Genomic DNA, 12994 nt, shown 5'->3' on the forward strand with positions numbered 1-12994 from the left:
CTTTCCTCTACTTTCGATCAGGTTCGCTCGGAGGACGGAGCCCTTTTCCTGGACATGAAGGTCGGCAATCTCATGCAGCAGCGCGTGATACGCGTTCAGACGGAGCAAGCGCACGAGATATCGCGCCTGGTGCGTCAGTACATCACCATGGCCCAAATCAGTCAGCGGGACAAGCGGGAGCTCAATTAAGTGTATCGAGCAACGATAATTATATTTAAAATATGCATAATTCTACTTTTTACCTTAATAATTATTTTTACCGAATTATTCTCTATTCGATATATCCCCGTAAATTTTTTTTTTTTCGTTTTGTAAGTTATATACAATATATTTATACACGCCCATACACAAGATACATGCACGCATATGTATATCTAGATGCTTTTGTTTCCCCTGTCTTCTACCTCCCCTCCCACCTCTCGTTGGCGCTTCAATGGCCATTTATTCCCCCTCTCGTCGCAAAAGTAAATCCTTTTTTTCCCAATCTTTTGGAAACCAAGTGCAATGTTCGTGCAGCATTCGAATGCACCCGCTCTGAACACAAATTTGAATATTGTCAAATTTCTTGCAAACTTTATTATTAAATTATGTTTTTTTTTTTTTAAATTGGTTTTAACGAAATCCGACGAAGTTGTGTATTTAGTGTAATCCCTAAATTATCATAAATAAATGCAACTATATTTGTATATCTATCGTACAACTGAACTTCCACTGCAGTCCTAATAGATACGAGTAGCGAGTAAATAGAAAAAAAAAAAAAAGAAATTAGTCTATGAGCAATTAGTCAATTCATTAATTATATAATATTTGGTAGGAGTTGATCGTTGTCATCCTCATCGTCTTCCTCGTCCTCGTCCTCCTCGTCTTCATCATCCTCCTCGTACTCGCCGTCCTCCTCCTCATCATCGTCGTCATCCTCGTCTGCCTCTGCCTCATACTCGGCCCCGGTATGGGCCTGGGTGGTGGTCACGCCCGCTGATGTTGCTGGTGCAGCTGGCGCCAACGTTGTCTTTAGCTGCTCGTGGCCAGCAAATTGTGTGGCAGATGGGGCTGGCGCTGGCGAGGGGGCTGCCTCACTTGTTGCGTTGCTCTTTACCGCAGCCTTTGTTTTTCCTGTTGTTGTTCGTGTCGTGGTAGCATGCTCCATTGTTGGCGCCCCATCCGGGCGCAAAGCAACAACGCTTAACGCTTCATTAGTCGCATTGTGGCTGCCAGCGACAGAGCCGGCTCCAGCTGCTGCTAACGTGGCCATCGTCGAAATCGTTGTCGTCGGCGTCGTCGGCGTCGTCCCTGTCGTCCTTGTCGTGGCTGTGCTCAGCGGTGCGGTGCCCGCTGTCAGCGTCGTTGGTGTGGGCACAGCTGCGGTGTCATTTGTCCGGCGTTTTGGCACGTTACTTGCTGGAAACTTTTCCACCTGCCCACCCATTGTGTTGCCGTTGCCGTTGCCGTTGTCGCTGTCATCAGGCACACCTGCGACCACATCGTCCAGCTCCAGCGGAAGGGGCGGCGGGGTAATGCGCAGAGGCGCCACCGATGTAAGCAAAAAGTCGTCGCGTATCTCGCAGTTCTTTCCAAGATACCCCTGCCGACATAGACACCGATAGCTGCCGTCCTCGCGGCTCACCGAGACGCACTTGCCCTCGTTCTCGCACGTCTCCGGATTCTCCACGCAGTAGTTCAGCTCTGTGGGAAAGGGAATGGTTGGATGTGACATCAGAGCATTGGGTTGCAACTGTTGGGTTGCACTTACTTTCATCGCACAGCATACCGCCCCAGCCAGGATGGCAGTTGCACTCCCAGGGCGCCTCGCAGTCTCCGTTCGCGCATCCGGGATAGGGGAAGCACTTGTCGCACTGGCTGCCCGTCCAGCCCACCTTGCAGCTGAACGATAATGAAGAGTGATAGCGCAAATTTAGAAGGGCTGGCAGTGGTGGCCCACTAATACGCCCCACGTGGGCGAGGAGGCACGACCTCGTACTCACCGACACTCGCCAGGCTTGCGGCAGTAGCCGTGCTGCTTGCTGCAATCCGAGGCGCATAGAGCTGTCGAAAAGAGAGGTTTTCAACAGGTGCCGTTTCGGCAGGTTTCGGCTGCGGTCGAGGAACTTACGCGTCTGGCAGAGCAGTCCCGTGTATCCGGGCAGACAGAGGCATTCTAGCGGCTTGTTGCAGGTCCCGTGCTGGCAGCCCGGCATGGTGGCGCACTCGCCGCAAGTGCGCCCCGCGTAGCCAATGCGGCAGCGGCACTCTCCGGGGGCCTCGCAGTAGCCGCGGGTACTGTGACATCCACTTCGACAGCTGGCTGCAGGATAAAGCAGGAGAGTGTGTGTCTGGTTTCATTAGGGATTAATGGCTCAATCGGTGGAGCAACTGAGACTTTTAATCACTTTATGTTGAATTATCCTTCGAAAGGAGTCATCAAACATTGAAACGTCATTAATGAAAGCATTTCTTTTCAGCATTTTACTCTGATTTGATGACTCATGTCATAGGTGCAGTTCGGATTCTACTTACGTTCTGTGCAGAAGAGTCCAGACCAGCCGGGCTTGCAGATGCACTCAAAGGGCTTGGTGCAGTCACCGTGCTGGCACCCCGGTAGCGGAATGCACTTCTCGCACATCTCGCCACTGTAGCCGATGCGGCACCGGCACTCGCCTGGCCGTTGGCAGTAGCCTGTCGTAGTGGGATATGAATGAACTGTAGGGAAATCAGTTCGCCGGCTTACCGTTCATCGGATCACAGCCTCGCCGGCACATGGGCACCTGGCAGAGGTCGCCCTGCCATCCAGGCAGACACGTGAAGTCGCCCTCCTCGTCGCACACATAGTGGGAGTTGGCCTTGTTGTTTTGGGGCTTCTCGCACGCCTGCCGCGGACCAAATACCGCCGATTAGTCGCTTGCTCAATGGCGAGTGGCAAATTTCACTTACACGTTTTTTCCAGAGCGGAATCTTGGAGTTGCTGCTTTGGCGAACCTCAAAGTTTCGCCTGTAAGCGTCGCTGTCTTCTATGCTGAGTGTGGTGATCATGGTGGTCAGTAGGACCGTCGCCGGCACCCCTAAATTGCACGGCAACATGCCTGATCAGTTAAGAAGAGCCGTCAGTTAGTATATCTACATATGTAACAACCATATATGTAATGAGTAAACGCCGGAATTGCTATCGGAATCGATGATGATCGTGTACTCTCTCTATCTCTCTCTATCTCTGTCTTTTTGGTTTCGAATTTCGGAAAAGAGACAGATTGATTTGTTGGTCAAGCAGACCGCACATCTCTATGAATTTTCCTTGCACTTGTCATGAGAGAGTACACAACGGTGATCGGGGAGATCGAGAGAAACAGAGAGAGAGAGAGAGTGAGTGAGAGAGGTGGGCAGAGTCAGCAACGGAACATCTTGTTATTCATTCTGGCTATAATAATGATCAGATCTGATCCAGATTCGGCAATCTGGTAAATCAAATAGTTCTCTAAGTTTCTAAAGGGTTAATTTCTTTGCAGTGGACTGGGAACTCGAATAACATGAACCGCAAACAAGCTGTCAATCAGAGGACCAAAATTGTGGATGCCTCGGATTTGTGTTCTTTTTGGCGTGGACTTGTTTGAGTGTGATACCACAGTAGTGGGAACACAGCAAGTTCTTTCTCTAGCTCTTATAGTCTCTGAGATCTAGGCGTTAGCCGAAATAAACATGTTCGGAACATGGCTATAGAATGCCCTAAGAATCTCAGAATGTTTAAGTATACAGTTTTAAAGAGTTATTGTCACTGTGCTAACGTTATTTGATAGACGAATATAACACCCACTCAAAGATTAGTTTTCACACTGACTCGCCTCGAAGCTATTGAATATAACTAAATTGCATTATCTACTCTAGACTCTAGACTCTAGACACAAGTCAACAGACAGATTTTCTTCGTTTAGCCAGAGATGGACCGTAAAAAGAAATCGGTAGCGGCCCACGGCCCCTCCTCACACAGTCACAATTAACATGTTGGAAGACAACTTTCTTCGCAACGAGTAGCACCAAGAATGGTAATCAGCCCAATCCGCTTGGAACAGCACTGATTTGCAGATGTCTCATAGATGCGCATGGTAGGAAAACAAGCAGAGCACTTAATAAACTGAAACTGAATAGATCTTCCGGAAGATCGATCGACCAGCAAAAAGTGTCTTTACTTTGGGAACTGAGGAACGGTTCTGCTGAAGCTACAGCTACTCGGGCAACGGCAGGGCTTGTACTCGGTCTACCACGGTCTGCGCTTGCTTTGGGACTAATCAATTAACGGCCGCGTTACCTATCCTATGGCTCACTGTGGCTTACTGTGGCCGATTCCGTTGTCTTCTCTCTTCTGGCCATCACAATGAACTCGTCGCTGTCTGCGAGCATTCCAAGAGAGAGAAATTGTAAAACCGGCGTGCGACGTCGCTCACGTTTGCCACTTAAATAATTGGGTCAAACGGTAAGCCCGAATCAGCTGGTTGGAGCGTCGCGCATGCGCAGTGCGCAGTCGCCAAACAAGTCGCGGCAAGTCGGGAACTTTCTTGCCGCTCGACTGCCCAACGGCCAGCGGAGAGAGAAAGATATGGAAAGAGGAAAATAGAGAGAGAGAGAGAGAGAGAAAGGTTTCTTTAAAATTATACTCGTTCTTTATTGAATGATTTCGGTATTAGTTTAATTATAATTTTATGAAATATTTTCGACATTCGTATGCACCTAAAATCCAGTTTAATGCTAAGATCCAAAGTTTAATTCCGACTCTAGAATTCTGTCCAAGGGGGGAAAAATCATGGAGTGGAGTACTGGCGTACCCCCTCTACCCTCGCCGCCTCCAGTGGACTTTATGTATTTGTGTATGTGTGTAAGAACGTATTGCGTGATGCACGTGTGTTTTTGATATGAATCGAATGCTTAGGAGATGAAAGTACTCGTAGAAGATGGAACTGGCGGCTCATCAATGCGTCGGTTGCCTTTGCCCCGCAGCATGATTTCATCTCCATTGTAATTGTTGTTATGTGGTATTTGATGACTTACGGCTACTATCTATCAATATCCCCTCCAGTAATGGGCATCATGTCGTATCTCTATACCTCGAGCCTCGAGGGGCCAGATGCGGTCAAAACACTCGTCGTCGTGATCTTTACTTGAGAGTTCCCTGTCAGCTACCTAGTGCGAAGAGAATGTTGCATTTCCTACGTATCGTATATGTATATCCAATCAAACAAAACTGCACCCCCTGCAGTCTGGAACACTCAAATATGCCGATTCGGTCCTGTAAAATGCTTAACTTAACGCTGACAATGCCGGCTAAATAACGAGCGAGTGGTTTGACTTTCTCAATGCACTCGTATAAGTCCACGTCCACGATTGCAACTCGGTGTGGTCACAAAAAAAACTATCCTCACGATACATCTATTCCTCTTAATACACTGACTTAAAGTTTACACTCTTACATATAATGGAGTACTTGTGCCAGTGCTGAAATTTATAGGGCATAGGGCTCTAATGGTTTGGGACTGGGGACTGTGTACTGGGTCGTGATTTGATATGATGCGATCCCGTCACGGCCGTCCCTTAACGCCTGTTTAGCCGGACGTTTTGCCTTTGCTTCTGCCGCAGCCGTACAGCATAGCCTACACGTACTACATCTACATATTGACGATGTGATCGATACAAAAAATTATATTAGACGGGACGGGACGGGAGCGATTAGACGAAGATGAACTGCGCGCGGGTGCACTTCTTGGGAGGGCCGACGGTGAGGCGGAGCCACTTGCCGCGACACGACGGCGCCGGCAGTGCGCTCCAGCGCATCGTGCGGCCAGAGAGCCCCTCGCCACGGCAGTGGAAGCTCGGCGTGGGCGCCGGTGGCAGCGTTGCCGGCATGGCGCTTCTTTTGGAGCTGCCCCACGAAAGGTAGCGGAGCGACAGGATCTGCGACTGCCGCTGGTGTCGGTTCTCGTAGCTCTCATTGCTGCCTGTGTCGAGCATGTTCTGCGCATTTTCATCTTCCTCTTCACCCTCCTCGTTGTTGTTATTGTTGTCGTCGTCGTCGTCATTGCTGTTGCTGCTGTTCTGCTCTCCCTCCCCCCCATTGGAGCCGTCGCTGCTTTCCTCCTCCTCTTTGTAGGCCCCAGTGGTCGTGGCTACAGTTGTGGGGGTCACGGATCCGGACCGGCCTGCGGCTGCGGGGCTGCCAGCACCGTCCTGGATGAGGGCCTCGAGATCGCAGCGCACGGTAATGCGATCACCTGGGAGATTGGTAGAACCAATAAGTCTCGGCTTAGTAGCTCAAAAGGCCACCTACTTACCCTCCAGCATCAGGTTGTAGGGCGGCAGCTTGTGACAGGCCTTGGACGCCTTGATTACCTCGAACTCCACGCAGTACCTGGAAGATGCAGACAGAAAATGCAAAGATTAAGATACATATATACATGCATGTACAACTAATATTTAGTAAAACTGTTGTATGTAATATATATTTAATGAATCACTTTATTAATAAGAGATAGTTCGGTTGATATATAAAATACAGGTCTTTGGTACTGCCACTCGGCGGATCACTAGAGACTAACCTATGATATCCAAACTCCCGATCTCGAGTTTTCGATAAACAAGATAGACAGAGTTTAATCTTTAAATTTTCATAGTTGATCTTAAATACACTTTATAGGTTTCAATATTGAACCCGCTGGCAACAGTTACTGGCAAGGTTATCGAGATACGGAGGAACACCCAAACTTTGGGATAGATATCAATACGATTTTTCATAACGATATATTGAAGAACTTCCTTGAGTGTTTCAAGTTGAAACTTTCAACTTTTCGTATAGCTCCAGTCCACTTATGTCTGAGTCCTCTTCAATTTTGAGAGTGGCACAAAGTGTACTTTTCAATTGACTCTGGGAATTCTTGCGATAGTAAGTAATCGATCAACATCGTACATCAATTTTATAGCTAGTTTTGGCCTTTTCTAAAGTTTAAAATGAATAATAATTTGAAAATTGGTATCTTTTTGTTTTCTGAAAATGTGTGCAAAATGTTTACCCAAAAAAGCTGTTTTATCATTTTACCACAGATACCACAGATATTTTTCCTCTCAAAAGCTGACAACACTGATTTATGCTTAAATTTATACGCAAAAAAATAGAATGCATTCGAATTTCGAATGAATTTGGGAACAGCCCACACTCTCACTCATTGAGTATGAGTATGAGTCATTGTGTGTGTGAGTTATATGTTGTAACGAACCCTTTTTCGACCGTCTGAATTAGCTTGAGATTGCTCATCAGTCTGTGGGCTCGATGCAAACAAATTTATAATGCTGCTTCGGCGACAATGGAGTATATAGTCGAGGTTAATTGCACAAGTATTCGTAACTTTATTCGTTCTTCATTACTTATTACTTTGTACAACGGTAGTCAGCTTGAGTCCTCTCCAAGCACCGCTCGCTAGTCCATTCCGCCTAGGGCTAATTCCGTAGTTCTCTAATATTAGCCACTAGACGGTCAACTCAGCCTTGCGACGATTTGCTGGCTCCGTGATCGGTTCCCAGAATTGGCTGATCCTTCCTGATACTGGCCTTCTGCTGTTCCTTTCCCTCCCAAAGCACGGAACTAGCCTTCCACGCCTTCGGAACTTCGCCTCCCTCGCGTACTTCAGAGACTTTTCTCCGGACTACTTCTTCTCTGCCTTCAAACCGAATGCCGACTGCCTCGTTTCGTTGCCGTCCGCCACTTTTTGAGGGTCGGTGATGCCAGCACCCCGTAATTTTCCATTGCCGTATCCCCTTACCCTCCTCGATTTCTCTTTACTACCCTGGACTAACGGTTCTTTGCCGGTGGCGTGATCTCATGCACCGTGCATTCACATATACGCGCTGGATCGATGCCGGCCCAATCCTGTCCTCTCATGTCCTCTCGCGAGAGCGTCCGCTCTCCTCTCATCGGTCATCATTGCATCATCACTGCCTCGTCTAAAACCTCTGCCGACGTCGCAGAGTCGCAAGCTGGGACCATCAATCTTGGCCGAAGTTAAGTACGAGTAGTTTTCCTTAATCACCCTTCATACCTTGCCATCGATGCGAAATTTCCATTTCTGTTCATTCATCGCTCATCATCAGCATGATTATGCATGCACTTCGGGTGACGCCTCATTAGAAGGAATCTCTGGTCTGCCATTGAGATGCAAAATATTTTAATTATTGTATTTACGCTTCCCCAGTGGCACAACGCAAGGAGCACGGAGGCGACATACTAATTTGTGCAATTGTGCGCACTGAAGGGCAGAGAAAGGCAGAGAATGCCAGAGACGGGAGGCGGGGAGGACTCCAAAGGACGGAGAACTGTCAGTGGACCGGAAATGCGAATTGTCTATAAGGCCTAACAATTTCCGTTTCCGCCACGCAGAGAGCAGAGTGAAAGAGAGTGAAAGGCAAATAAAAAATCGAACAAAAACTGCCGTCTATACATAAGTGCCAAGCTGCGTGACGCGTATGTGTGTGCTTTTGACAGCTGTCTAGGTGTTGATAACGGAAATTGCATCGGAAATTTCAAAAGTGCCTGACATTTTTGATCTTGGCCTTCCTCTGCCTCCCCACCCCACCGGAAAACCCCGAGCACTTAACCAAGAGCGGCAGAAAGTGAGCCAGAGTGGGTATCTACCGTCTCTACGGCCAGGCCGATTGAATCAAATTAGCCAGACGACTGCTGAACGCATCGGAAATGAATGTCGGCGGTGGCCTCAGACCACAGAAGCAGTCGTTCTGACTGTTGTGACTATTCTACCCGGCACTCAGTTTTTACGGACATTGGGACGTCTCACTCACTCCTCCATGGTGGGCACGCAGGACGAGTAAAAGTGTGAAGGGGGGAGACAGAGAGTATGTGGCAGGGGGTCAGACACGGGAAATTGTTTTCTTCAGTCCGGCTATAATAATGATCTAATAATAATGATCAAAATTTCCCAATCTAGTATATAATATAGCACTTAATAGTTCTACATATACATATGTTTGTTTGTGGGGGCGGAAGGGGACATCGCAAAATATGTAAGTTCCCCTGGAACATTGTGATATCACACATATTTGCACACAAAATTTGGTTGCTACACATCGTATAGTTTCATCAGGCGGACGGACACGGCTGCTTCGACTCTGCCTTTGACGCTTTTTGGGGTCGAAAACGCTTCCTCATGGCCTTTACTTTCGTCTATATACAGATACATATACTCGTACTCTTTGGTTTCCGGGAATAAAAAACCAAAAAATTCCACAGATTTTAAAAACGGTTCGCGTTAATAAAAAAAGAATATTATTAAACACGAGTCCGAGCGAAACAGCTTCGGCACCAGCCCCCCACCCAAACTCAGACACAAACCCCGGGTTCGTGGCAATAAAGGTAAATTGAAAAAATGAATGTAAATAAACAAGGGTCCGCCGCGAAAAGTAATAAAAATAAACAAGGCTATTCCGAAAACTCGGGGACCAAAACGTAATTAAAGACAAGCAATTCGGCAGCGGGGTCGCTGTATGCCGGGGGGGTCTTGGTCAACGCTTATAGGGCCGCATGTCCCCAGCATAGCAGTGATCGGAAAATAAAAGCAATTCTCATGCTTGACATGGCGGGGAAGAGTTTTGGGTAGCATGGATGCTGAAATTTTTGGGATAACTTAGGGATGGTCGGGAAGCAGCTGATTTATCAGAACGTATTTCGGAATGCAGCAGAGGGAAGGCTCTGTCGAAAATTAGACTAAGTTCGCTAATCCATGTGATACTTCTTTCCTAGTATTCCTTTTCCTATACATGATCTTGTCTTTTGTAGAAGCTGCATTGTCTAGCAAGGAAAAGACTAACTTAATCTCTGAGAAGACCACCCTGACACCCAAGAGGACCAATCCTCTGCAAGTCCCAAATAATAATGAATTTTCGAATGATTTATTAGCACTTTCTTATTGGCACCCAGATTCAAGCATTGATGCAATCAATTAGACTTGAAAATTTGCCAGTTTAAATTCCAATTAAACTCACTGGCTTCAAAGATTCCGGCACAGATTAGCTTTATCTGCCTGCCTGTCAGAAACAATTAAGCTAACCACAAATCAATTGTCGGCCCAGCCCTATCTCATTTGCAAAGGAAAATCTGATGGGGCATTTCAACTTGAAATTCTGCACGAATTAAATTATTTTACTTAAATAAATTATACACATACGAAAAAAAATGGCCAAATGTTCATTCTGCTACGATTTCTAGAAGCTTCACAATACGTTTTAAAATTGTATTATGTTGCCACGAAAAATTTTGTTCTTTAGCTTGGGACACTTGGGGTGGTTTGGGGTAATTTTTCTGTGAGTCAAGTCAAAGTTTAAAAATAGCTCAAAAATTAGATGGCTCGGAAAATTGGTTTTTCTTCAGAAAAGTCATTTTATTTTACATTTGATTCTACTTGAAAAAGGCAGAATTGTATTTCAAACTCAAGTTGGTACCTCCAATCGTGGACGAATCCGACTATTAATTATTATTTCATGTTTTTATACCAAAAGAAGGATTTGTAGTCCCTAAGACTCTAGATACTTTAGACTTCTTACAAACTTTTATTGCCGGATGAAATAAGCCGAACTCCTTGCGACATTTTTCCTTTCTACTTTAATATTTTCATCAACTGGTGCCCCGCGAAGAAGGGTCGTGACCCACGACTGACTGACCTTTTGAAATTCCCAGAAAGCAGCTCCAGCATGGGCGAAGTCAACCTAAATGAATCAACTTTTCCTAGCCAGAAAATTGTGGTCAACCATGAGAATACAAGCACGAGTGTTACGACAATTGCCTCTTTTACCCTGCCCAGGAAAAGTAATTTTCTTGTCAAATATTTTTCCATTTCAAAGGCCGAAACTGTCAACAGCAACGACGGTAATAACATACAGCCACTTATAAAAGTATTTGCACTCGTTTATGAGAAGAGCAAACAAAAGCTAAGCAAAGCTGGAGTAGGCACTTCACAGTGGCTCAATTTCTCAGAACACGTTGCAAAAATACAAACTATTAGACAGTTTAAGCTATCGATTTAATTACACTCATAGTGTGCCTTGCGGGCCAAAGAAGTTTGAATGAATTGTAGATTTCTTTATGTTTCGTGTATTTTTTAAATGTTTTTTTAGAGGTATGTGTTGTGTGTAGTTTTTGTAAGGTGGGTTGGAGAAAATCCAAATGGTCGACAGTTTTTTCGTCGCAACTAGCACTGGAACCAGTTGGACTGCGGAGATGTGATACTATGGTAGTGCGAGAGAGTGATTCTGATACTGAATTTTATTGGACAAATGCATCTCCTTATAAAGCTAAATGCTTGAAGTGACATGGACAATTGTATTTATGGGCATTTGTGCTTGAGATCGTACTGTATATTCTGTAGTGTTGTTTAGGTATAAGTCGGCGATCTAGCAAAATAAGGTAAGCTTGCTTTTTTCCTCATGGCTTGAGTATGTCAAACCTAGTGTCAAGAAACTTCGCAATCATAAAACGCTTATAAATGTATCTATCAATCGGTTCCTAAAATTTTGTTGCCTAAGAGCACTGTCTGCGAAATATTGAGCCTTCGAATTCCGTTACATATCGCACAGTGGGGCAATCTACGTACATATTATTTGCATGAAATAAATTGTATTCGAAAGAAAAATCTTCGTTTTTGGGAATTAGCCAATAGTTTTTCTTTAGAAGAGCAAAACTAATTAGATATGCCTTTCAATTTTTAAATAAAGCTAAAAATTAGGTATAGAACAACACAAATTATATATCGAATACATAGGAAAATATGCACTGTTATATTATTCTGGGTAAGCTTCTGGTTAGCTTCTGGGTATTGTCTTTGCCCACTCCAGTTGATTGCGCAGTAATGACGTTTTTCTGAGAGAATCACCTGAAGGCCAAATTTATAATTTACCCGATACTTAAAGATTATAAGGGTATATTAGATTTGTAGTGAAAGGTGGAGCTTTTCCGACCCCATAAAGTATACACCCATATATTGAGTAGCATCAATAGCCGAGTCGATTTAACCATGTCTGTCTGTCCGTCGTAGAGCAACCAAATTTGCGCGTAGACTCCTGTGATATCACACTGAATTAAGTTTGTTTAAAAATTTTGCCGGGCCCCCTACCGCCCCCATAAAGGGCGGAAATCTTAGGCATTCACAGTTTCGATGATTCGAGAAACCGAAAGCACAGATTCATAAAAAATAGCCAGATTGCCAAATCCGGCTTAGATCGGGTCATACAGAAGGGATTATACAGAAGGAACAAATGAAATTGCAGTGGCTACGCAACCCATTTTTCGCGATTAGTCATTTTCTGTCTCTCTCTCACGCACTCTTCGTTGTGCAGTGTGCGGCCTCAAGCGGAGGGGAGCCATACTGACTGAATATCGGGTATAGAAGTAGATTCGCGTTCCCGTTAGTTTTTTTTGATTTGGTTTCTCCTTAGTTAGCCTGCTGTCGTTTCCCTTGCAATTAAGGAATCATCATTTGAATATTACTTCGTGTACAAAATACTATCTTAACAACCGATAAGAGCTGTTATCGCTCTAGAAGCCACTTAGGTAAAGATATGCAAGGAACATGCTGCAAATAGATAAATTGAGAGGCAGCTTAGGTTGCATTCTTGTATGTTGTTAAGTGTCCTTAAAAATTGTATGTAGTTTGAAATATAGGTGCCTATATATTTCATAGTATTCGTAAGCACATAAATGCACAAATCACCTAAACTAAAAGTCCGTGGGATTTGATCACTGGAAAATTGTCTATTAGATATGTATGTACTTATATGTGCACTTACAGCTTATTTTTGCCGCTTAATTTCGCCTAAGGCCCTACTGTGCCATGGCAGTAGCAACAGGCAGCAGACGCTACGGAATCTTGGACTTGGACTGGGGTGGAACATGGCTGAGTGTCGCCATGGATGAAAGGGAGGAAGCACTTTGCGACGCTTCAGTAAGTCGTCTCAAACGGGA

The 12994-nt window shown here is 45.3% G+C and overlaps 3 protein-coding genes across 5 annotated transcripts in view; 1 reads left to right on the plus strand and 2 right to left on the minus strand.

The window, feature by feature from the left end:
• LOC108162639 (unconventional myosin-XV) overlaps positions 1–686 on the plus strand; it is a 31373-nt gene extending 30687 nt beyond the window's left edge. For both annotated transcript variants that reach the window (XM_017297466.2, XM_017297475.2), the window contains one exon: positions 22–686. In XM_017297466.2, the coding sequence (XP_017152955.1) occupies positions 22–189 (168 nt within the window). In that variant the 3' untranslated portion in view covers positions 190–686. The remainder of the gene's footprint in view (positions 1–21) is intronic.
• Positions 687–733: 47 nt separating this feature from the next.
• On the minus strand, positions 734–3099 carry LOC108164783 (tenascin-X). Its single transcript, XM_017300733.2, has 7 exons — positions 2929–3099; positions 2726–2864; positions 2515–2673; positions 2111–2302; positions 1983–2043; positions 1751–1881; positions 734–1683 (listed from the first exon to the last, which is right to left on the minus strand). The coding sequence occupies exons 1-7, from the start codon at positions 3073–3075 to the stop codon at positions 797–799; spliced, it is 1716 nt and encodes a 571-aa protein (XP_017156222.1). The 5' UTR covers positions 3076–3099; the 3' UTR covers positions 734–796.
• Positions 3100–4623: 1524 nt separating this feature from the next.
• The window catches only part of LOC108164872, a 122821-nt gene continuing 114450 nt past the window's right edge, over positions 4624–12994 (minus strand). For both annotated transcript variants that reach the window (XM_017300815.2, XM_017300817.2), the window contains exons 5-6: positions 6309–6385; positions 4624–6248 (exon numbers count right to left, since the gene is read on the minus strand). In XM_017300815.2, the coding sequence (XP_017156304.1) occupies positions 5707–6248; positions 6309–6385 (619 nt within the window). In that variant the 3' untranslated portion in view covers positions 4624–5706. The remainder of the gene's footprint in view (positions 6249–6308; positions 6386–12994) is intronic.

Source organism: Drosophila miranda, chromosome XL (genome assembly GCF_003369915.1).
Source record: "Drosophila miranda strain MSH22 chromosome XL, D.miranda_PacBio2.1, whole genome shotgun sequence".
NCBI classification, from domain to species: domain Eukaryota; kingdom Metazoa; phylum Arthropoda; class Insecta; order Diptera; family Drosophilidae; genus Drosophila; species Drosophila miranda.

Coding starts and splice junctions, on each gene's coding strand:
- LOC108164783 (XM_017300733.2), bottom strand. CDS start 3,075: ATGTTGCCGTGCAATTTAGGGGTGCCGGCGACGGTCCTACTGACCACC. Junction 2,865..2,928: donor TTCCGCTCTGGAAAAAACGT/GTAAGTGAAATT, acceptor GGTCCGCGGCAG/GCGTGCGAGAAGCCCCAAAA. Junction 2,303..2,514: donor TGGACTCTTCTGCACAGAAC/GTAAGTAGAATC, acceptor TTTATCCTGCAG/CCAGCTGTCGAAGTGGATGT.